Consider the following 23,986-nt stretch of genomic DNA (forward strand, 5'->3'; position numbering starts at 1 on the left):
ATACAAAAGAAAACGCAGTGAAAGAAATGTTTAAGAAATCAGGATTTATTTCAAAAAAGGTATTTATTTATATTCTGATGACATTTCCCCTCAACTTCACGTGAAAGTGTCTTTTTTATTATTAATGATATGCCGTTTTATTTACATTTACAGGGAATCTGTGTCTGATTCTCATTTTGACATTTAGGTAAATGCCATTTGTTGCTGCAAGTCAGCATTACATTTTTTTGTTTTACTATTTATTGCATCGATGAAAGCTAATGCTTGGCCTCTGACAGTTACTCAAAGCATGATGAACTATGGATCAGATGGCACCCGATCTATTTTCAGTATAATTACTTTATAACATTACCGACAAGAATGCTTTCAGGAGAAAGTTGGCTGCTGTGGTGACTTGCAGGCAGAAAAGTTCATGTATGTACCAATGCTCACTGCATGCATGAGTGTGGGGCCTCACAGTGGGCACTAAATGGAAGCAGAGGCAGAGGTAGAGAACGTGCATATTTCTAAAGGTTAAATCATCTGTCTTAATAAATGTTAATGTTGTCACAAAGTTGGCAGTGAGTGCATCTATCCCTTTCTGTTCAGGAAGCCAATTTCTGTCTCAATAAAATTATGAGTCTATTTCACAATATCTGAAACAAAAAAAATCTTAGTGATGCTACAAACAGGTGTGTGATTTTCCAATAGATCGGCTTCTTGAAATGAAATGTGACAGAATTAAAGGTACATGTGACCTGGTGTCAGCTCGCCACATCCGATCACTTACAAATGTTACTGCGGGACCTGAAAATATACAAAATCAAGTCTGACAACCACTTTGGGTTGATACATCAACTGAGGGAGCAAAAAAAAAAAAACTTTACGTTACTGAAACTTGCAGTAACTCTTGTTAGATTTCACCCCATCTTTTTTCACAACAAATAAACTTTCACACCCCTAAGTAAAATAGTAAATCCTTATTTAGAGGATATTAACATTTAAACCAAGCAAAACAAATTGTTTCCTACAAACATAATAAATACTTGATGGTGTTACAACCATATTCATGCTTCTGGCAGCAAATCTGTCCAACCCATACAAGTTCACTGAAAGTCATTTTTTCACCACCTTCTCCAGATAACCAATGAATCGCCTCAGGTTGACTTTGATGTTGTCGAGCACACAAAGCTGCTGAGGGCTGTACTTGCCTCTTCCTTCTTTACGAATCTAGGAGACAGAGAGGAGAAATTGAGAAATGTGAGACATCAGGAATTACGTTTGTCTTCCTTGTTATTTATTCAAAACAAACAAAAGCCACTGTAAGCAGTACCAGTGGGGAGAAACAAAAAAGTTCACTAGTCGGAGGGGCAGGTTAATAATTATGGAAACACCTTCGGAAATTTTAAAAACTCAACAAGAGTCTTCAGTAAAAAGAAATTAGTCTCTGGTACCTTGGCCTTGAAGACAGGCTGAAGTGCCTTCAGTGCAGGTAGTAAGTGGATGTTTTTAGCAGCTGTCTCTGCCTCGTCTCCATCTGCAAAAACATCAAACAGGGCATCGAGGGCCTCTCCATTTACAACCAGGTCGGCATCCCTTGTGGCCACTTGAAGTAAAGCGTTTCCAATCATCTGCGGGAGCAGAGAGTTTTCTTAGAGGAAGAACAAACACTCCAAGAGACTAAAAGGAAAAAAAAACTATATATACCTGAAGGGTTTCAGCAGTGCCCTTCTCTTTGGCTAATGTGCTGCCAGTGATGCCCAGAATGGCGACAGCATTGACCCTCACACTGACAACTTCACAGCGGGTGGCTGCTTCGCTCAGGCTCATCAGCTGCTGGGGGGTCATACACTAACAAAAAACAACCACACAGATATTGAGCTATCCAAAATAAAACAGTCAACAGTGTTCAATGTGAACTGGCAGTGGTCAAGCTTCTGTGCTACCTCTGTATTTACATTCAGTCAACAAACGTAGAAATTAATGGAGGTCCCCAAAAACTGAGTAAGTAATGATGTACTTCAAAACTTTAACAGAAATCTAGCATTGCAAGCTTGAAGTGTGGTGTTTGAAAGGTGTGGACATTTACCAGGCAGGGAAAGTGTGACAGAATAAAAAGGTATTATTTTGGCTTTTTTCAAGCTTTTATTGTATAGAGACAGCTGAAGAGTGACAGGAATGTGGGGAGAGAGATGGGGAATGACATGCAGCAAAGGGCCACAGGTTGGATTCGAATCCTGGGCCGCTGCAGCAAGGACTGAGCCTTTGTACATGAGGTGGATGCTCTATCAACTGAGAAAAACGACACCCGGGACCAAGCATTTTACATTTAGCTGGCGCTTTTATCCAAAGCTACTTAAAAAAACGGCAAACAATGAAGAAGCAGTGTGACTAGGACATATTAATACAGCAAGGGAATAAAATCTGCTGCATAGATTTTGACCATTACTTTATTTCTATTCTTTTTACAGGTGTGTTCATTGTTAAACACCAATATCATATCATTTTAAAACATAAAGTATCTAAAATATATCAACACTTTTGACACCCCTGTTACCTATAAATGCAAAGCAGAGGCTGAAGCTGGGCTTTATTCTTTACCTGGGGAATATTTTTGGAGGCAATCATCTGTAAAAGAGACCGCATGGCGCTGATGACGGCCTCTAGGAATTCCTCATCTTTGGGTATTTCTGAAAACAGATGTATTTGATGCTTTAGTGTTGCAACTGTTTATTTCAGGTATACACATTCATTTGTGTATTATGATTTCACTGTAGTTCTCACATTTCAACACAATTTTATGTCAGTTCATTTAGCTTGTATCCATGTGTATTTTAGTGAAAAATTAAACTTAATAAAAAGGGACATGTAATATATTAGATTATGACAAAACTCCAGACCTCCTGCACCAAACACCAGGGTGGACAGGTGCTGTGCTGCTCCCTGCAGGGCTGCCGGTCCTCCCAGAGACTCGGCATCCATGGTGGAGAGGATGCTATGGAGACACGTCAGCGCTCGGGACTGCACACGCTGCATTCTAAAAGGAGAAAAAAGAGGGGAAAAAAACACTTAGGTGTCTAAATGGAGGCTGAAATTTTGATGAGACCGTTATGTTAAAAAGAATTATGAGAAGGGAGAGGTTTACTTTTTTGTCAAGCTTCTCCAGGAAGCATTCTGATGGCATACGTCCATGGCTTCCTTTCTGGGGAACTCAGTCTTTTTCAGGACCTTGAATCAAAAGTTAAAAAAAGCTATTACCAGAACCATGTGAGAGAGAGATGTCTATTAAACTGCACAGGTCAGTAATTCAATATGTTCTGCTTCAGGTACAAGATGGGTGATGGTCACTGCATTACAAAAAAAAAAAACATATTATAGGTTTTAAATTCAGCAAAATATACTAAAATGGCAGTTAAACTACATCCACATGCTGGTCTAAATGTTCTGACACAGTGAGGGACACCTCCTTTCATACAGCTACTGCCTGATGCCGACGTGAGGTGTATTGTTGAAGCAAAAAGGTATTTGCCTTTTCAGGGATGCTGTGGCTGATTAAGGCCCCGTGAACCTCAGCTGACAAACACAGCGGAGACATAAGATTGGATACTCCATCACAGAGGCCGTCTGGACCCATGTCACTTTCATCACTGCTCGACTCTTCCTCCCACTCGTCGTCAGAAGGATCTAAACAGGACAGATTTATGTAGAATTGACCAATAAATGCTACTGATGCAGAATAACGATTTCTAGGCACTCAGATGAACTAATTTCATGTATTTCTTGTTCTAATAGTCTTTTCAATAAGCACAAACACATACTACTGGGCGGCGGTGTCACTGGAAATCATGTTGATGCAAAATGCCTGAGGTCAGCACTGCTGTCCGTGCTTACAACACTCACCGTCAGAGCAGCACATGTTGACGATGATCTCTAAGGACGTTTGCTGGGCTGTCAGCAAGGCCGTCGCCTCCCTCAGCTCCTCCTTGCCCCTCTGGAAATAAACAAGCAGCCATGTGAGTCAACATACCACCAAAACGATGACTGTTAGCACCGTTATCACCCAGTCTGAGTTCTGCCACAAACAAAAGAGATTCATTTCTACAGATGTACTCAAACATGTCCAGTTGCACTTTTTAAACTGAAACCTGCTGCCTGGTGTCACTTTAGAAGGGAAAATACAGTTTAAGTAAAGCGTATCTATTCTGTATACTGATACCAGCTGTGTCTGCGTGTGTTTGGTTTTGTTTGGCAACATTGTGGCAGAGAAATATTCATAACTGTATATTTACATGGCTAAACTAGGAAAAAAACACAAAGCTTGGATTGAGATAACCCCATTGCATAACCCACAATATTACAGGGTATTTTGGAATGTCACCCACGATCTCAGGGCTCTGGCTATGAGTGCGATGAGAGGGACAGCTCTGACCCACAGAGGTCAGGTCTGGGGACTGTCAGGAGCGTGGGGGAAGCCAGAAGCTGGTCCCTAGTTGAACTCGGCTGTGTGTCCCTGCTCTGTCAGTCTAGCTCCCACTCCAGGGTGACTCATATGCCACCTTTTCACCTGGCATTAACGTGTGTCTCTGAAATACAAAACTGGAGTTTCATCACTATACACACTGCCACACATGTCCCATCCTATAATTCTTGTGATTTTTACCTACAAGAGCCCTGATTAAGATGCCATTTACAAAAACTGATACAGCTGTTATATGTTGTGTAGGTTTTTAAAACGCCATTGGGTAAGACTTTGTTTGCAAAAATGGACACAGAATGCAGGCCTCATTCAGACATTTACAAGAACATAGGTTCATATATTGTTCATTATATTGTGTTTTATAAATTATTTTTTATGGCTTTTTAGTTCATTTTAGCACTGTGGTTTAAAGAAGGGTTGTTTTGAACTTAAGCACGTTGTAATGGTGCTTTTAAAAGGTGCTATGCAAATAAACCAAACGCTGCTGCTGTGCCTAGGCTTGCAGATGTGATGTATTGCGTGTGAAAACACAAGGCGTGTTGACCTTTTGAGAAAAAAGATTATGTGCAGAAACTTGTAAACACAACTTGAATGCATTAGGTTTACTCCCCTACCCATGGTACATACACACCCTTTCTGTTGAACCACTTCCTTTTTTGTTTAGGTTAAGGTAACTTTTGAGCCAGTAGCATTCACTGCATCTATCACATGCTGCCACTCTGTAATGCCCACACTGTGTCCACCAAGCATCTTTTTTTTTTTGTCTCAACCTCCCCAACAAAAAGTTTACTGTCCACATTTGTCATGATTCATCTTGCATGCATGCATTTCACCTTGAGCAGCTTTATAAATGATTTAAAGCTGATTTTACTGGATTAATCTGACCAATGAGAACACGGTTATTTGAGTTCTTAAAAAGATGATGATGCTCTACGGGCCGTTGTTTTTAAACATACACACATCATAAACTCACATTTTAAAATCTCTTCTACCTTTTAAAAAATTCTGACAAAAATGTGTACTGACATTTTCAATTGGAAAAAATATCTTTGGCATTTCTTCTTCTTCTATACTGCATTTTTTTTTTTTAAACAATTGGCCAACGTATCTACAGATACCGATATATCAGCCAGTAAACCGGCATGGCTGACTGATTAGTTTCTCTAAGAACAATAAACGTGTGCTACTGACAGTGAAACAGGGTTTATAATCTCTATGATGAATGCATTTTATTGTGTTCAAAGGTCAGAGAGGCTCATGACCTGCTGTATGCATGAAGAGGAACACAGAGAGCACTATGATAGATACCACTTACAGGCAAGAGGTCAGAGAAGTCGTTATCAGCCCTCACAGCTTTTCCATTCTTCCTGTGTTTAGGTCCTTCCTCTTCCTCCTCCTCCTCCTCTCCGTCCATCTCCTCCACAACTACTGGAGCTTGCTCTTCTGTGTCAGACGCAGCTGGTGTGTTTCTGTGTCGTATCACTTCCGCTTGTCTGAGTTCAGGTATCAGCGTACCCGTGTCCAGATCCAGGCACCGTGACAGGGTGGCCACCACAGCGTTGAGGGTCTGGGCCTGATGGGCAGCAGGCAGACTGGCCTTCATGTTCCACAGTGTCCCTGTGTGACACAGTGTGCACAGTTATAGCTTAGGGAGGGATATCAGAAACACAGCAGAGCAGCCAGACAAATTTATAATCAACTTGTTCACAGTGGACTTTTTAAATGTTTAACTGTACCTGCAGCCAGTGTCCTGAGGAGAGTGTGTGCCATGCTGGGCTGAGATGACAGCAGCACATTCTCCAGGACTTTGAGAACAGCAGTGTTCAAGCTACACAGCAGCTCAGCGTTATCCTCAGTCACAGTGTGCAAACAGTGTGCTTCCAAAACACAAAGAGGAGAGAAATTTAAAACCGTTTCTCAAATTTTAGAAACCAAACGCTGAGCTTTGTCGCTCATAAGAATATTTAGATTTAATAACATCACATTTCGGGATTTGAATATGAAGAAGTACACACTTATTATACTTGAAATATCAACACGTTCATAGACTTTATCTCCAGAGGTTTGTCCACAGGAAAGGTTTCAGAAGTAGAACGTCTGTTCTTCTTCTTCTGCCTTTATAAAACAATTATGTCAACCAATTAACAGCATATTCATTTGACCTACCTGCAGATATGGCCAGTTCCACGTTCTGTGGGTGTCTCTCCAGACACTGGATGACAACATCCAGGAGACCTGCTTTGTTGAACATAGACAGCGCTTGGCTACTGCTCTCACTGGAAGTATAATACAACATGAGAAGCAGATGAAAGACAAGTCACAAATGCACACAGACGAACATCATGTTCACTTACAGATAGTAATAGTAAGAGAGTTTATAAATGGGCTTTTGACTTTAAGATGAACTCAGTGAGGAACTGTCTGGGTTGGCTAAGAAAATCTAAGTGAAGTATATAATGTTGACATATATTTGACTAAAGCAGACGCCTACTATCTTCATGAGCAAGATTGGTGATACGCAGCAGCTCCCAGGAGAGAAACTGCATGTAAAAATGGAACGATGCTCATTAAAAACATCCCCTGATAAAATAGGCGATCCTGTTGGTTTACCATAGATTCCACAGTAGGTTCACAGCCTCATTGGCTACATCCTCCACTGCATTCTTCTGCTCTTTCATCGGCTCAGCGGCGCTCTCAAAACCAGCACAGCACTGAAAAGAAAACAACATTCTGCTGCTCATGACAACAAAAACACAAGTGAGACTGGTATGAACTTTACCACCATGTATGAAAAAAAAGGTTAAATGTGAAACTTATAATGAAAAAGTAGCTGTTGAATTAATTCAAACACAGTTTACGGTTCAAGACACCTATTAGCCTCGCTCACTGCTCAACTGTGAGCTTGAATTTGATGCCAGAAGTCAATCTGTACCAAGTGTGGGTGCAGACATTTTCACAAATAGCGAATATCTTTGCTCTGGAATGGCACCAAATTGCTGAGGATATCATGGCCTGGCTGTGACAGCTGCTGATGAGGAGGAACTGAAGTGATGGGGTGAGCTAAAAGCAGTGGCAGAGTCTCACCTCTCTAAGCAGTGCTGTCAGAGGAGTCATGACGTCGTGCTTCACCATGTCCTCACACACCTCCTGACCTCCGCATGCACTCAGATTCCTGTCAGGCAGAGAGAGTCCCAGACACACACTCATCATTCGGTCGGATGGGATTCGCTGTCAGAGATGCTGTTTGTGTTTGTGTTTGTGTTTGTATGATAGGGAGAGCCTGGAGGTATCCTGGGAGCAACTGCTCTGTGATCCAGTAGATGTTTAAGTGTTACTGGAGGGCTGATGGTCAGGACAGGGGTTAATATCGTACTACTACTACTACTACTACGTACTAAAACAAGCATTGACTGTGAAGAGGATGGTGATGACGATGATTATTGTTGTTGTGTTGTAAGTTGTATGTCATAAGATAGTAATAAGATGAGCGATACAAATAAACCAAACGCTGCTGCTGTGCCTAGGCTTGCGGATGTGATGTATTGCGTGTGAAAACACAAGGCGTGTTGACCTTTTGAGAAAAAAGATTATGTGCAGAAACTTGTAAACACAACTTGAATGCATTATGTTTACTCCCCTACCTATGGTACATACACACCCTTTCTGTTGAACCACTTCCTTTTTTGTTTTGGTTAAGGTAACTTTTGAGCCAGTAGCATTCACTGCGTCTATCACATGCTGCCACTCTGTAATGCCCACACTGTGTCCACCAAGCATCTTTTTTTTTTTGTCTCAACCTCCCAGTTTACTGTCCACATTTGTCATGATTCATCTTGCATGCATGCATTTCACCATGAGCAGCTTTATAAATGATTTAAAGCTGAATAATAGATTTTACTGAATTAATCTGACCAATGAGAACACGGTTATTTGAGTTCTTAAAAAGATGATGATGGTCTACGGGCCGTTGTTTTTAAACATACACACATCATAAACTCACATTTTTAAATCTCTTCTACCTTTTAAAAAATTCTGACAAAAATGTGTACTGACATTTTCAATTGGAAAAAATATCTTTGGCATTTCTTCTTCTTCTATACTGCTTTTTTTTTAAACGATTGGCCGACGTATCTACAGATACCGAATTATCAGCCAGTAAATCGGCATGGCTGATTAGTTTCTCTAAGAACAATAAACATGTGCTACTGACAGATATGTCAATTAAATCACAAAAAACAAACATCTTTCTTCTTACAGCCAGACCTTTTATTGCAGCATGGCGCCCCCTGTAGAATTTATTCATCGTTCTGTACCACATACCCATGAAACATTGTGGTGGAAAGAAAAATAAATATTAATATAATTCCAAGGTAACAAAAACATAATGATTCTTATTTTTGGGTGATTATACACTAATGAAAACATTGTTATACATTTTAAATTCCATTTCTGCCTTATTCTGTAAATAGAGCCCACTAAATCTGACACACTGGACCTTTAAAATGGTGTCTTCTTGTAACTTAAAGTTATGTTTATCAGTATTTCTCAGCACTTTCCTTCCTCATAAAACACCATTTAATATTGTTTTATATAATAGTGGATTTTTCACTTCCGTGTTTGTTAACTAACAGTTGTTTTCTTCACTGTATATCTATGTTTCCTGGTCTGTAACAGCCACCAACTATCAATCAGTCGAATAGCATTAAACGAGCAGCAGGAGTGAATGTCATATCAAAAAATATCTAAATGTCTGCTGTGAAAAAGGTGTATTCAAGAACCTTGATTATTTTTTAAAAATGTGTTAAATGTGGTGACACGAAGCCACAAAGACCTGATATCTGCATGTTTGATGTCAACACACTGTGCTTCAGCTCTACCAGGACACAAACTCAAGTCTTTCTCTTCCTGCTGACTCTCATTTGGTAGCTTCAGTCTTTCACACACTGCCCTATTGGGAGTGACTGTTCTACCACTTGTGTGTGTGTTTGTTTGTTTGTTCTATGCAGTTTCCCAAAAGCATCCCAAGGCTTTTGGGAAACAGGTCCGGTCAGACAACCAGACTTTGTCTTGTAGCTTCACTACACCACTCTATTGACTCACCTGAGCGCTCCAGTGGCAGTCTCCCTGACAGCCAGGCTGCTGTCCAGCAGCATTGGCCCGAGGCGCCTCACAGCATCCCTCTGGAGGAAACCTGAGATGGTCTGACTCTGCTGCACGACCCGAGAAATACTGGCACATGCAAACTCTCGCACATCTGCACTGGGACTCTGCAACTGTGGAAAGATACACAAACTATATAAATACACAAATTTCAGACTTCCTATAGAGCAGGGGTCTTCAACCAGGGGTCTGTGACCCCTAGTGGGTCCACAGAGGTACTGCATGGGGTCTGCCAATTTTTGTCATAATAATTGACAATTTTCACCAAAACAATGTTGAATTTGAGGCTGCAGATAATTGAGAAACACTGAAGAAACACCGGAGGCTGGAGGATGAATCAGTGGATGTGTCCAAAGACGCACAGCTCTTTTAATAATCAATAATAATTATGTATGAACTCTTTTAATATACAGGCTAATAACCCACTATATGAATAGGTTAAAAAGCTGAAATAAAAGTTGAATAAAGTTAAAATAAAAGTTACTTTAGGCCAGGCTTAAAATGTGACACATTATGAATTAGATGTGGGGGTCCCTGCTCTGTTTGTCTCTTGTCCTTGGGCTGAAAAAGGTCCCTGCTATATATAGAGTACTCATGATACAGAAACTGCCCCTATTAATAAGGGGATAAAAAAAAATGACCACACACAAGTTAAGTTAATCTTCACTAGTAAAACTCGAGATTACCTTAATTATACCAATAGAGGACACTGTCCCTGTTTGACGTGTAAACACGTGCCCATTGCGCACAGGTAAAACAGAAACAAATCAAAGACATTTTAGTGAGGAAACAGGTTCAGACAGTGTTCATACTTTCTCCAGCAGCTCCGCAGCTGGGCAGCTATCATCATCGTGCTCTTCCTCCCCCTCCTCTTCTTCTTTCACAGCATTCACCGGCAGCCCGACACTGTTGAACTGCGGCCTTTTAAACTTCGTGGTTTTACTTTTACCCATTTCAGCTCCTGTTAAAGTGCCAACTGCGGCATGTACGGTGACTGCTGCTCCTGTGCTCCGACAAACACTCCGGCTGCTGCCTGGTTAAAGGCCATGTGGATGGTTGCTCCCTGCCGTAAAGCGGTCGTTGCCACCAGAAACCAGAGAAGCTGTCGCAAAGCATCGAGACGTAAAATTTAAGAGTTAAATAGTTTATAACAAAACGTGAATTCAATTTACACGTGATTAAGCCATGAATAAAATATGACACCTCTTTTTTTTTCAACAATCGAGTATTTATTAGGTAAATAACTTTAAAAATAGAAACACTTTGATAAAATACATGCTCAACATTAGAAACAGAAATAAACACATCTGGACTCACACTGCATGAGTAAAACATATCAGACTATGTGAGCAGATCAGCAGCTTCGATGGTGGCATCAGCACTGTTTTTTTTTTTTTAAAAAAAGGCCCAAACTGTTCATTTCCAAAATACATTCCCGTCACGACGACAATATCCGCCTCAGTGCTGCTCCCCTCGGTGCTGCTTAAACCGCCCAACGGACTTGAGACACTGAGTGACCCGTGGCCATCGACAAAGTCCATGCCACAGGAGCAGTGTGGTTACTGGATGTTCGGTCGAGGCTTGAGAATAAGTTTTCCCGTCTGCACAAAAAGACGAAAAGCGTTGACAGTTTTTACAAATGTGGACTGCAAGTCACAACGTCGAAAACATTTGTAAACTTACATCGTCACAGGACATGTTGTATTCTGCTAAAACTGTCCGACAGCGGGCAGCAATACTGAAGGAGCAAAGGTCAAAGATGTAAACCAAAAAACCTGAACAGGAATTACCTAAACATGTCATGCATGCTCTTACACTTTCGTGTCAATGGCTGAGATTGGACGTCAGCACAGAGGCTGGAATTCCTAGTCTGATACTTTATAATAGACTATCAACACACAAAGGATACATTGATGGTGCCACAACTCGTTTGTGTATCCCAGCGAAGAAGAGAGCTATAAGAGTGACGCAGCTGATGGTGAAAAAGGGGTGATTCCACAGTGATGAAAAGAAAGAGACCTGCAGAACAATGGGAACAAAGCAGCATAAATCATTTCAGCTAGAAACAAAACTTTCACTTTTACAGATTGTATTTACAGTCGAGGTACAGAAATCAAAGCTGAGTATAAACTGAATTGTGTCCCATGAGAATTGTGGATATCCAACAGCAGTCAATCAGTTTGTGCGTCTAATTTAAAAAGCATCTGTTGGACACCAGAGATTTGACATGAAGTACACCTTGTATGTCTTAAAGTTTCATCAGTCCACTTCTGAGACAGGAAGAGGCAGCTCCAAACTAAGATGACTCACACGAGGAACACACTGTGCGCAATGTGAGGATGTTGAGATGCTCGTCAGGGAGACATGCAAATAAATGTGCACTTGGAAAAGATGAGCATGGGAACCAATCACAACCAAGATCAACTGAATATTTACTGTTAAAAAAAAAACAAAACAACAAGACAAGTGACGACAAGAGAAGGAAGCAGCACTTTGACAGCATGAATCTGATCTGCCCATAATGTGGGTGAATACGGGGGTGATGGTGGTTCCTCACCTCTTTTTAATTACCCCAGAGGTGGTGCTATGAGCTAACAAAGCTTCAAGACAATCGCTACACACATCAGCAGCAGATCTTGGACATGTTTCTGTTCAACGAACAGCATACCTGGATGAGATGGTTTGGTTTAGGTAAGACCACAATATATATTCTGTTTTAATGGGACCAGAGCAATCTGCCAAGCTCATGGTGTCATTTACAAATTATTAAATTTGCATTTGGTCATTCAACTGACGCTTACAAAGTGACTAACAAGAGGGAAACATTGCAAAGTTTGGACTGCCCTGAGCATACGCCTAGCAAAGCCAGGAGTTGTATATTGATATAAGGGCATTCAAGTAATGGGTGCAGAAGCAGAGACTACTTTGTAGTGATTTGAATTTCATTCTGACAATGCCAGGCTAAAGTTGCTTTGTCCACTCATACGTACCTTCTGTGTGTCGGGATCTATTAACCAGTTCCAAGCCCCAGTAGCCGTACAAACAGACACTACTATCAGAATCACTGAAAAAAGAGGAGAAAGAGACCCAGTGCAGCAACATGAAGTGTTTCACCAACTCCAACAAACATATTAAAAGTCTTTGCAGATTACAAGTTTGCAACCTATGATTACGTCTGTACCAACTTCTGCCTTTACTGTACTTGGTGTGTAGTGGCTAGTGTTGCAATGAAAATTATGACTAAATGTCGTCAACGAACCTTTATCGCGTGCCAAAAACGAGACGAGACACAACGTAAATGCTGGTCATGTGACAATAACTATAGTTAAATATATAATGCAATATTGTTGACGAATAAAAACGAGACTAAATGTGATTTACGGAATAAAAACTCTGCTAAAATGTCTCTTCATTGTCGTTGACTAAAACGAGACAAGACGAAATATTATTTAGCCGGGGTCGTTATTAGGAGAAAAAGAAGAAATGACATTTGGACACACTTTCATTACATAGAAGTGGAAAAGAAAATGGAAATGGATGAATGAATGTATTAATTTCTTTCTGGCATTGTCATGTGATGCTATTTTATGTATGTGTGTGTACTTCTAACATGTTTGGTTGGTAAAATAAATAAATTCGAATCAGAGCATCTTGTCTGGAATGGATGTGTTCTTAAATCTATAAGGTAACAATAATATAATAATAAGACAACCTTGTTTGAATTGTGAAATGGGTTTGGCTAAAAGAAAATTTGGGGTTTCATCTATACTACTAGGTACTTATACTATACTGACTGGGTTAAATAGAACTGCATTACTACAAAGAGACTAAAATACAATTTTTATTCACGAAAACTAGACGAAATATGTCATGGATAATTCTGACTAAAATGCTCAGACTTGACTAGACTAAAAAAATTATGAACGTGACTAAAACCAATAAGCTTGACACAAAGACTAGACCAAGACTAAAATTAAAACAGGCTGCCAAAAACAACACTAGTGGTGACTTCTCACGACCAAATGTAGACCTGAAGTCAATGAATAGAGTTCAACTAAGAACATCCATCCACCCATCATCCTCATCACAGTCACAGCGGGGCTGGAGCCTGTCCTAGCTGACTTTGTCCAGCTCATCACAGGGCACACAGACACAAACAACCATTCACACTCACACACACAAACCTACAGCCAATTTAAAGTCACCAATTAAAATATTAAGCTACAACAGATTTAGGTGAATAAAAAGGTCCCATGTGAGCCATGGCTTCAGTCACTTACTTCTCCACCTGCCTGTTGCAGGTTGCAAACAGGAGACATACTCTGTCAGTCTTCTCTCGAAAGCTTTCAGATCTGAAACACATTAAAAACAAACATGCATCGTCACGGCTGACCTCGCAACTTTATGTTGAGGAATCTGAATCAGATTATGTCATGTGATTTATAAATCATCTTAAACACAACCTCATGTCAACCTCGGCTCTAAGGCTCAGTGTGTGAGGTGGTATCTAAGTGGCTACTGAACAGATTAAATTAAAACTACTCGCTATAGTTTCAGGTGTAACTTGGCTGTATACAGCTGCAGCGGTCAGATCATAAATGTACAACACTGATGTTCACTGTCAGGCTAGCGGCTGTGCTAAGTGTCGTGAGCTAACTAACCGCTGCAGCTGACTCTGCAGTCACATTTCAAGACGTTTATCTTAAATACCTTCAGTCATTATAGCTACGTGGTAAAAACAAACCGGCGGCTCGTTTAAATCTGTGGTCATTTAAATCGTTTTTCTGTCTTGGTTACCTTCGGCCTGCTCCAAGGAGTTCATGTCTGCTAGTACGAGCAGCCTGCTGCTGGCTGACTGCGTGCCGCTGCTTCCGCTCAGCTGAAGGACAGGCTGTACGGACCAATCCGCGTTGGCCGTGTGCTGAGCTCTAAAGTGATTGGGCGTAAGCCGAATTAAGCCCCGCCTTCTGTCCCCATGACCAATAAATAGCCCCTTAGGAAAGTTTAATTTGAAGAGTTGAAATTGCATAGAAATGGAAAAGCTAACAAGTAATGTAAAGTGCAAGGAGAGGCAGAAGAAGAAGAAGAGATACTTCATTAATCCCCTCAATGGAGAAATTCTTTTTTCACTCAGTTTTTTATTTACACACCCCAAACACACATACAGTACAAGTACAAGGTTCATAGACATGCAAATGTGGAGAGAGATGGTGGAGTGATGGGGAGCCAGCCAGACCGGCGCCCTGTGAGCAGCTGGGGGGGTTCAAGGGCACCTCGGCAGTGCCCAGGAGGTGGGCTGGCACCTCTCCAGCTACCAGTCCACCTTCCATATTTTCCGGTCCATGCTGGACTTGAACCGGCCACCCTCCGGGTCCCAAGCCAAGTCCCTATGGCCGGTGCTACTGCCCCAAAAAAACCCAGAGGGGCTTATTTAAAGCCTCCACCTATAAAGTTAAAAAGAACAGGAAACTGACATACAGAGAATAATATGACTACATAAAGTAATGACAAACATCAACAACCAGTTATAATGACAATAACAATAATAGCTATATAAAAACAAAAATATCAACATGATATAAAAGTGTGTTTGTGTATGCGTTAGAATTTAAAAACAGCAGTTAATGTTTATATTATTATTTTATATTACTGTTACTAATATTATATCTAATATTACATCTAAGTTAACACAGAAAACAAAATGCATACAAATAATAGACTTAGTAACAATTCAAAATATTTACTTATAAAGAGAAGTTAATAATTATATATATTATAAAAGACATGTACAATACGTTTTGCACTGTTTACTTGACATTTGGCCAAATTATTCAAATGGATATTTTTCATATCTATTTATATTCATTAAGTAGTACAGTCTGAACAGATATAGAGTAATCCATTGGTGTGGGAAGTAGGAGGATGCCAAGTCTGCAGCTGTCCCAAGTAGTAGCTTTAGCAGCAGTTTTTTATATAGCTGTCTTGTCTTTCTTTCTTAATTTCAGATATGTGAAATGATTCACCCACGGTGATCTTCCACTATTCAAACAATTCATAGGATTTAACCCTCTGGGGTCCTATCAAAGGCTCTATCGATTGCTTTTGCAATCATGGCGTGGACCTCAGAGGATTAAAGAATAATGCTGGCCTCAGAGATCTGAATCACAGATGTGCTGTAAGGGACAATGAACACCAAAATCTTTTATTTGGACTTTTATATAAATGACTGTGGGGACAAGGCAGTGCCATGGATTATCCCGACCAGCCGAACGGTTTGGTGCTGCCCCTACTGAAAATATGATCTTGCATTCATGAAGTAGTCTCATCTGTCTAGAATGTCTATTTCAGAACTGTACAGCTTTCTTGACTTTTGCTTGTATACTGTGGCAACCTATATACTAAGCTGTCTGATTTAAATGCATTCAGTTACTTCCTAACTCTGGACCTGCAGTCATACAATTAATTACATGGGACAACACATTTTAATATAGGCCGTCACTAACACTCAAAATTTGAAACACTGCTGACAATTTTTTGAGACAGATGATTCGTTACCAACCTGGTCTTCCTGGTCAGTCAAGAAACCAACACAGGTTGTGACATTATTCAAAGTTCATTTCAAAACAGACTGTGTTGTTTTTCAGAGTGTGTAGCTTGCTTTGTTGTTCACAGGCTGCAGTTTCTTCTGCAGCTTTATATTGAACTTTTCCCTCAGAATTTGCTCGATCTCATCATCTGTTACGTCCCTCATGTCTAAGACATCAACACCTTCCTCTGGTTTGTAGGTGACCTCACTATAGGTCCAACCAAAAAGGGCTCTGAATCCTGTCGGTGTTTGCAAAGAGCAGATGGACTTATTGATGAACAGCGAATTAGGATCTGTTTGAAGAATATGGCTTGGCTCAAAAAAGTGATCAACCTCACGAGGTATCAGGGTGAAGCAGTAGATCTGCTTTGTTTCCTTTCTGTTCACCAGACTTGATTTGGCAAAGTCTGGATTGAGAACCTCTGGCTTTCTGCCGGTCTTCTCCAGCACCCAGAAGTCCCCCTTATCAATGAGACGAAAGACCCCCGCTGCCTGAGGTTGGTCCTTTCCAGAGACGAGCTCCAGGGGCTCCCACGGTTGGGAAGACACCCCAAAGCTTACATCTGTTATGTAAGCCTTTCCATCAATGACAACCTTGTTGATGAGATGAGTTTCAGTGGGGTAAAAATCATTGAGGCCACTGTTAAAAACTCTGGAGGCCAGCCTCGTAGTGTCGTAGCCCATTTCTCTCAGCACCCAGCCAAACAGGAAGTTGTTCTCAAGGCACCAGCCCCCACGGCTGCTCCTCACTATCTTATTGTAAATTACCTCAAGGTCCATGATGTTCCTCTCACCACAGTGAATACTGAGGTTTTCAAACGGAACTGACATGACATGAAGTTTGTGGATCAACTTCAGCGTTGCAAGATCAGGTTTGTCAAAAGAGCCATGGAAACCAATTCTTTTGAAGTATTCCTCCAAATTCATCTTGCCTGTAAAATACAAGAAAGTACATGACCTGTTACACAGTTGCACTCAATTCTGCGAAGCCATCCCAATTAACTCACAGCTTAAAAGGATTTTCATTCTTCATGATCGAGGGGGATTCATTTATTAAATTAAGTTAAATTACATTTATTTAGTGCTAAATCATAACAGAAGTTGACACTTTCTGTATAGAGCAGGTCTAGACCATACTCACAATTTTTTTTTTACAGAGACCCAACAGTTTCCATTATGAGCAAACATTTGGCGATGGTGGCAATTGAAAAACTTGCCTTGAGCAGAACCAGCTCATGGTGGCCAGCCATCTGCTACGACCAGTTGAGTGTAGTGAGGGAGAGGGGAGGATAGATAGGACAGAGACCAATGAGTCAATAAAAGTCTGACATTGACTAAACTGGTGCCTCAGTGCACTCAGTGCATTATCAATCAAGTCTGCTTTTCTATCATTGAAAATTTGTAAAAAAAAAAATTATTCAACAACAGAAATCATGTATCCAAAGTGTTTAACTGTACCTTTTGTTAATGTGGTTAACATATGCAGTGGACACAGTAGTTCCATGGAGCTACAACTTTGCCCTTAAAGGAAGAACAACTCAGCTATTTCTTCCTCGAGGACTTTGACCTGTATTGGAGTTGAAGTTATAAAGCTTATAGTCAGACTGACTGTGTTTGTATAAGTTGATGATTTTCTTGGGCCTTGTGTTAATCAGTGCTAGATGTGTTGCTCTACAACTATTCCACTGTGGAACAGTATATGAGGTACAGACAGATAATACACACACACACATATATATATATATATAAACAGATTTCTAGGCATGTTGGGAGAAAACATTGTGTAATTTCTCCAAAAGGTACCTCCACACAAAAAACACTTTGAAACAGCAAGGTAAATTTGAATAATTTTAATGAGGCACAATACTATACAGTTTAGTTGATTAAATCTAACACTTGGTGTCTTGTTGGTCTTGCCAAGAAGAGGATCCAAGTTTTTGTTAGACGGAGGTGAACGGCTTCGTCCACCGGCTTTGATCATGTCCAGGACTAATCAGCCAATACACAAACCTTCATTTAACAGGCAATGATAAACCTGATAATGCTTCTACAACAACTACAAAAATAAGGTTATATACACAGAGCTATTTGTCAGTCACTTGTCATAAACTCAGTTTCCTTCGACAGCCTCCCTACAAAATCACAAGCGTTGCCATGTTTCAGAAGAAAAAGATAAGACATGAGTACACAGATTATACTGAGTGAGGGTCATAGAGTTTGCATTTTACATCGGTATAATAGTCAAAGTCATAAAGGAATATAATGATGGCAAACAACATCTTATGTAGGTTTCTTTGGATTTAAATGATTTCTTTGATACTCTCTTAGAAAGGCAAAATCCTCTTCAGTTAATTCAAGATACAAGATAGATATTTTAAGGATTCTGTTTTTCAGATTGTGTAGCTTGCTTTGTTGTTCACAGGCTGCAGTTTCTTCGGCAGCTTTAAATTGAACTTTTCCCTCAGAATTTGCTCGATCTCATCATCTGTTAGGTCCCTCATGTCTAAGACATCAACACCTGCCTCTGCTTTGTAGGTGACCTCACTATAGGTCCAACCAACAAGCACTCTGAATCCTGTTGGTGTTTGCAAAGAGCAGATGGACTTATTGGTGAACAGTGAAGTAGGATCTGTTTGAAGATATTGGTTTTGCTCAAAAAAGTGATCAACCTCACAAGGCATCAAGCTGAAGCCGTAGATCTGCTTTGTTTCCATTCTGTTCACCAGACTTGATTTGGCAAAATCTGGATTGAGAACCTCTGGCTTTCTGCCGGTCTTCTCCAGCACCCAGAAGTCCCCCTTATCAATGAGACGAAAGACCCCTGCTGCCTGAGGTTGGTCCTTTCCAGAGACGAGCTCCAGGGGCTCCCAGATTTGGGAAGACACCCCAAAGCTTACATCTGTTATGTAAGCCTTTCCATCAATGACGACCTTGTTGATGAGATGAGTTTCAGTGGGGTAAAAATCATTGAGGCAACTGCTAAAAACTCTGGAGGCCAGCCTCGTAGTGTCGTAGCCCATTTCTCTCAGCATCCAGCCAAACAGGAAGTTGTTCTCAAGGCACCAGCCCCCACGGCTGCTCCTCACTATCTTATTATAAATTACCTCAAGGTCCATGGTGATCTTCTCACCACAGTGAATGCTGAGGTTTTCAAACGGAACTGACATGACATGATGTTTGTGGATCAACTTCAGTGTTGCAAGATCGAGTTTGTCAAAAGAGCCATGGAAACCAATTCTTTTGAAGTATTCCTCCAAATTCATCTTGCCTGTAAAATACAGGACAGCACATGAATTCATAGCACTTTCTAATAAACCGATATTAGGCTCACAAAATAAAGATATTACTTAAAGTATATGAAATTAAAGGACACATCAACTGGTCACAAGTCGCACTTAATTTTGCAAAGTTATCTCTATGAAAACAACTTGTCATGATTACACCTCAAAAATGTTTCTAAATTAACTTTCCATTTTTACCTGCAGTTATTAAATGTATAGATGCATTGCTATGCTTACATACCCTTAAATTTAGCCTGTTATTTGTTCCAGTATTAGAAAATATAAAGGGGTGTAACCTTCCTCATTTTTTTAAGAGCTTGTTGATGCGCATAGCAGAAATTACCGTGGAATATTGTTGTTATCCTGTAACCAACAATAAGCTTTGTCCCTGCCAAAGTTATGCATATATTAGTGAAAACAATCTTGAGGAAACTGAAAGTAAAACGTGTCACCCGTCAGCGTTGGCGAAGTTTTGTTCAATAGTTAATCGGATCAGCTGAACCAGCGTTTAAACAGACTTCTTACCTTGAGAGGGTGACTTCACGTACAGGTGTGTGTCGTTGTTGTTGTTGTAGTTGTAGTTACGGTTCAGCTGTCCTCCACTTCAATAGCTGCTTGCAGTTTTGTGCTCGTGTAGAGCTCGTTGACTCGCCGCTAGAGGCAATCCCTGGGGAGTCCATTATTTTGTTAAATTATTAGTGATTTTCTTACGTAAAGTAGAGCACAACAGGCGAGCTAAAACATATAATGAATGACCTGGAATTCAAAGAGGAGTTGTTTAATGTCTAATTCTTATAACTAAGCTAACTTTATTACCTTTCCGCACTTTTTGCTCTTATTCTGAAGGCGGGAGGCGCCCACCGGAAGTCCATTGTTGTTGGCGGAGCGCCTCAAGCTAACGTGCCTAAGATTTAAACATCCGGTTTTAACTTTCAAAATAAAATACCTATTCGCGAATATTGGAGGTTTGTGATGGCACTTTGGAGATGATACGAATAAAATAACACGCTAACTTGACAGTTGCGAATATAAAATTATTATTTTTATATCTTGGGTTGATTTTCAATTAAAATCAATCACCAGTCAGTCGATCACTTTATTATATGTTTTATTATGAAGGTTATGTTGCCTTACTTCTTGTGTTAGTCTATTTGCGTTTTTTGCGTAACTTACGTAGCAAAAATCACGTAACACCGCCCTGACAACGGAAGTGTACACCGGTGCTAAGACGGTAGAGTTTTGATTAATATTCAACAAACATTTGTGCTCGTTTTGTTTTGTTAAGGTTGGTACCAACAGTGAATACTTGAAGTTAAATAGTTTACAGCACACGCTTTACTGCATAAATTAGTGTGAGGCATGGCATACTCAATTACCTTTTACGGAAACTGGGAGTTTGTAATATAGATTAAAAGCTGGGATACGTTTCAGATAGATGGTTCACGTAGAAATTATATTAATGCATTCAAATAATTATATAAAGGATTTAATTATTGACGTGCAAGGTCAGTGAACCCACATGCAGACTGCAGGTTACGTAACGTCAACTCAGCAGCATTTTGTTTTTGGTTTGTGACTGCAGGATAATTTACACACACACACAAATAATAATGTGTCTACTTAATAATATAATATGTGTAATCCTCTTTTTAGATTCACCATCCTGCAATGGAAAATTCACGTACAGACACCTTCTTGATAACTGGGGGATGTGGATATTTTGGTTATCGGTAAGCAAAAAAAAAAAAAAAAATCATATTGTTTATTAGGCCTATTCAAGAAAACAAATTGTACATTCATGTTTAGTGAATACTTTGTATGATTTTAGAGCTACCTTGTGCTGCATTACTGCTTTGCTGCAACAAGGTGGCGATATCACATAATTTATCTCAGTTAGATTGGCTCTTTGGCTGGCACAGCACTATGTTGATTTTTGATTATTGTATGTTTTATTATTATGTTTGATTATTGTCATGTGGTGAGTATCCTGCAGATATTAATTCATGTTTAATTCCCCCTGCAGCCTGGCGTGCTCCCTGCATGAGAAAGGAGCTAAAGTCATTCTGTTCGACACAGTCCCTCCAAACCAAGAACTTCCAATGGACATTGTGTTTGTTCAAGGAGATATACGCGACTATGCTCACGTCGAGAGAGCAGTCAGTGCGGTGGACTGTGTATTCCACATCGCCTCCTATGGCATGTCTGGCAGGGAGCAGCTGAACCGGGATCTGATCGAGGCGGTGAATGTTCAAGGCACACACAACGTCCTGGAGGCTTGCGTTGAGCACAGAGTGTCCAGGCTGGTTTACACCAGCACCTTTAACGTAGTGTTCGGAGGCCAAGTGATAGAGAACGGGGATGAAAGCCTCCCTTATCTACCTCTCCATCTTCACCCCGACCACTACTCCCGAACCAAGTCCCTGGCTGAGATGGCAGTGTTAAAAGCCAGCGGCACAGCGTTGAAAGGGGGCTCTGGGGTGCTGAGAAGCTGTGCTCTGCGTCCTGCAGGAATCTACGGCCCTGGTGAGCAGAGGCACTTGCCCAGGATAGTTGGCTACATAGAGAAGGGGATCTTTAGGTTTGTTTACGGTGAACCCAGCAGCCTGGTGGAGTTTGTCCATGTGGACAACCTGGTGTCAGCCCACGAGCTCGCTGCAGAGGCTCTGACTTCAAGAAGGCAGCACCGCTCTGCTGGTCAGGCCTACTTTATATCAGATGGCAAGCCTGTCAACAATTTTGAATTCTTCAGACCTCTGGTAGAAGGTTTGGGCTATCCTTTCCCCAAACTGCGCCTTCCTGTCTCTATTATTTACTTCTTTGCCTTTCTCACTGAAATGATTCACCACCTCATCGGGCCCTTCTATAACTTCCAGCCACTGCTGACACGTACAGAGGTGTATAAAACTGGAGTGACGCATTATTTCAGTATGGAAAAAGCTAAGGTGGAGCTCAGTTATGAGCCCCAGGAGCACAACCTGGATGAGGTTGTACAATGGTTTAGAAGCAGAGGCCACGGGAGGAAATCTCACAGCTCCTTCCTCTATCGATTTGTGCTTGACGTCCTGTATGTTGCTGCCTTTGTTGCTGTGGCTCTGTCTCTTCTTCCACTTGTTGGCAGCTGATGAGCAGCAAAAAACACACGTATCATTCTGAAATTGCCAAACGCCATGCATTAAAACTGCTTCCTAACTAGGTGGTGTTACAAGTCCTAACATGACATGGTCCAAGTGCACATTTTATTTCATAACGGTCAGCATATCAACAGGTTCTTCAAACACAGCAGCTGGTTACAGACCAATTTAGTTCAACCTTCTTTTTTTTTACTGTATTACCCATCACATGAAAATCATATCATCTCTGTACTGTAATGTCTTCATTTATAGTTAGACTACACAGTATGTCAAATGCTACCTCTTTTTCCAGTTATCTTTTGAAATATGTCTCCTGATACTCCTTTGTAATGCTGTTTTTATGCAATGTTCTGAAAACTGTAATAAAACCTTAAAAAACAAACGTGGTTTGTTTTGGTATTAAACCTGGATTCAAGGTTGAATTTCAAGTTGTGTACACATAGGTAAATAATTCTAGCACTGGGTCAAACCTCTGCATTTGTGTGTGGAGTTTGCACGTTATCCCCGAGTCTGCGTGGGCTCTCTCCGGCTTCCTCTCACAGTCCAAAGACATTCATTTAATAGGTTAATTGGTGACTGAAAAATTGCCTGTAGGTGTGAATGTGAATGGTTGTTTGTCTCCATGTGTCCTGTGATGAACTGGTGACTCGTCCAAGCTGGGCCCTGCCTCTTGGGTGATGAAGACCCTCGAATAAAAGAAAGATTTGGTTGGCTGGTTTATAGTGGCTAGAGCATATGTATAAATCACAATCTCAAAGTCAATTGTGGTCACCATATAAAATCCAGTTTCCTTTATTAAAATGATTCATACACTTTAGCTCAGTTCGACTTGAATTAAATATAGACTTAGAATAACCCTTTATTTAATCATGTTTGTAATAGTTGGGGGCATCTTTTTCAACTTGTTACCAACATCATAATATTCCTAAGGATCTATATTCAGCTAAGATACTTAGACACGGTTTAATAGGGCAACCTGAGAATATCTTTGTACCATCAGACTTTAAAAAAAAAAAGTAGATAAACTTGAGTTTTGAATATCTTTGCCCTCCATATTACTAACTCACTGCAGCTTATTCCTGGTGCAAAAGGAGTCGGACCAGGTGAGGCGTGCTTTGTGTGGCATTTTAGTCTGCCTGGGATGAATGCAGACGTCCCCTTCTCTCTAAAACTATTCTCTTTTCAGAGCCGGCAGCCCCTTGCTGAGTTGGTCGCAATCATTGTTTCTCTGCAGCATTAACCACATTCCAGAGGGGCGCAGCGCATCCTGTCTTCATCCCCGCATTCCTTTTACGCAAACGAGTCCCTTGTGTAAAACGCTATTTTATTTAGATTTTAGCGCGCTTGTTGACCTCAGACTTATACACAACGG

General features: G+C 40.6%; 5 protein-coding genes and 1 long non-coding RNA gene across 8 annotated transcripts; 1 reads left to right on the forward strand and 5 right to left on the reverse strand.

The window, feature by feature from the left end:
• Nucleotides 1-27: 27 nt before the first annotated feature.
• Nucleotides 28-10,705, reverse strand: heatr3 (HEAT repeat containing 3). Its single transcript, XM_019274314.2, has 15 exons — nucleotides 10,429-10,705; nucleotides 9,557-9,729; nucleotides 7,541-7,628; nucleotides 7,067-7,167; nucleotides 6,623-6,732; nucleotides 6,193-6,333; nucleotides 5,772-6,073; nucleotides 3,880-3,970; nucleotides 3,509-3,663; nucleotides 3,125-3,207; nucleotides 2,880-3,016; nucleotides 2,581-2,669; nucleotides 1,687-1,830; nucleotides 1,434-1,610; nucleotides 28-1,209 (listed from the first exon to the last, which is right to left on the reverse strand). Exons 1-15 carry the CDS (start codon nucleotides 10,567-10,569, stop codon nucleotides 1,096-1,098), a joined length of 2,046 nt encoding a protein of 681 aa, XP_019129859.1. The 5' UTR covers nucleotides 10,570-10,705; the 3' UTR covers nucleotides 28-1,095.
• A 117-nt stretch (nucleotides 10,706-10,822) lies between these two features.
• cnep1r1 (CTD nuclear envelope phosphatase 1 regulatory subunit 1) lies at nucleotides 10,823-14,525 on the reverse strand. Of its 2 annotated transcripts, none has more exons than XM_010733126.3 (6): nucleotides 14,414-14,525; nucleotides 13,897-13,968; nucleotides 12,607-12,680; nucleotides 11,526-11,635; nucleotides 11,300-11,354; nucleotides 10,823-11,217 (listed from the first exon to the last, which is right to left on the reverse strand). In XM_010733126.3, exons 1-6 carry the CDS (start codon nucleotides 14,436-14,438, stop codon nucleotides 11,176-11,178), a joined length of 378 nt encoding a protein of 125 aa, XP_010731428.1. In that variant the 5' UTR covers nucleotides 14,439-14,525; the 3' UTR covers nucleotides 10,823-11,175. The 2 variants fall into 2 exon arrangements, with proteins under 2 accessions (XP_010731428.1, XP_027136797.1); XM_027280996.1 differs by having other exon boundaries at nucleotides 14,327-14,420.
• A 226-nt stretch (nucleotides 14,526-14,751) lies between these two features.
• Nucleotides 14,752-17,258, reverse strand: LOC113746384 (arylamine N-acetyltransferase, pineal gland isozyme NAT-10-like). Its single transcript, XM_027281864.1, has 2 exons — nucleotides 16,176-17,258; nucleotides 14,752-15,060 (listed from the first exon to the last, which is right to left on the reverse strand). Exon 1 carries the CDS (start codon nucleotides 17,127-17,129, stop codon nucleotides 16,257-16,259), a length of 873 nt encoding a protein of 290 aa, XP_027137665.1. The 5' UTR covers nucleotides 17,130-17,258; the 3' UTR covers nucleotides 14,752-15,060; nucleotides 16,176-16,256.
• Nucleotides 17,259-18,037: 779 nt separating this feature from the next.
• Nucleotides 18,038-20,351, reverse strand: LOC104920774 (arylamine N-acetyltransferase, pineal gland isozyme NAT-10). Its single transcript, XM_027281863.1, has 3 exons — nucleotides 20,300-20,351; nucleotides 20,009-20,150; nucleotides 18,038-19,470 (listed from the first exon to the last, which is right to left on the reverse strand). The coding sequence occupies exon 3, from the start codon at nucleotides 19,463-19,465 to the stop codon at nucleotides 18,593-18,595; it is 873 nt and encodes a 290-aa protein (XP_027137664.1). The 5' UTR covers nucleotides 19,466-19,470; nucleotides 20,009-20,150; nucleotides 20,300-20,351; the 3' UTR covers nucleotides 18,038-18,592.
• A 254-nt stretch (nucleotides 20,352-20,605) lies between these two features.
• Nucleotides 20,606-22,606, forward strand: sdr42e1 (short chain dehydrogenase/reductase family 42E, member 1). 2 transcript variants are annotated; one of them, XM_019274300.2, is made up of 3 exons: nucleotides 20,606-20,714; nucleotides 21,137-21,213; nucleotides 21,507-22,606. In XM_019274300.2, the coding sequence occupies exons 2-3, from the start codon at nucleotides 21,152-21,154 to the stop codon at nucleotides 22,603-22,605; spliced, it is 1,161 nt and encodes a 386-aa protein (XP_019129845.2). In that variant the 5' UTR covers nucleotides 20,606-20,714; nucleotides 21,137-21,151; the 3' UTR covers nucleotide 22,606. The 2 variants fall into 2 exon arrangements, with proteins under 2 accessions (XP_019129845.2, XP_010731426.3); XM_010733124.3 differs by having other exon boundaries at nucleotides 20,664-20,768.
• Nucleotides 22,607-22,796: 190 nt separating this feature from the next.
• Nucleotides 22,797-23,786, reverse strand: LOC113746331 (uncharacterized). Its single transcript, XR_003462756.1, has 2 exons — nucleotides 23,682-23,786; nucleotides 22,797-23,300 (listed from the first exon to the last, which is right to left on the reverse strand). It is a non-coding gene; the product is annotated as an uncharacterized LOC113746331 (long non-coding RNA).
• Nucleotides 23,787-23,986: the final 200 nt, after the last annotated feature.

Source organism: Larimichthys crocea, chromosome VIII (assembly GCF_000972845.2).
Source record: "Larimichthys crocea isolate SSNF chromosome VIII, L_crocea_2.0, whole genome shotgun sequence".
NCBI classification, from domain to species: domain Eukaryota; kingdom Metazoa; phylum Chordata; class Actinopteri; family Sciaenidae; genus Larimichthys; species Larimichthys crocea.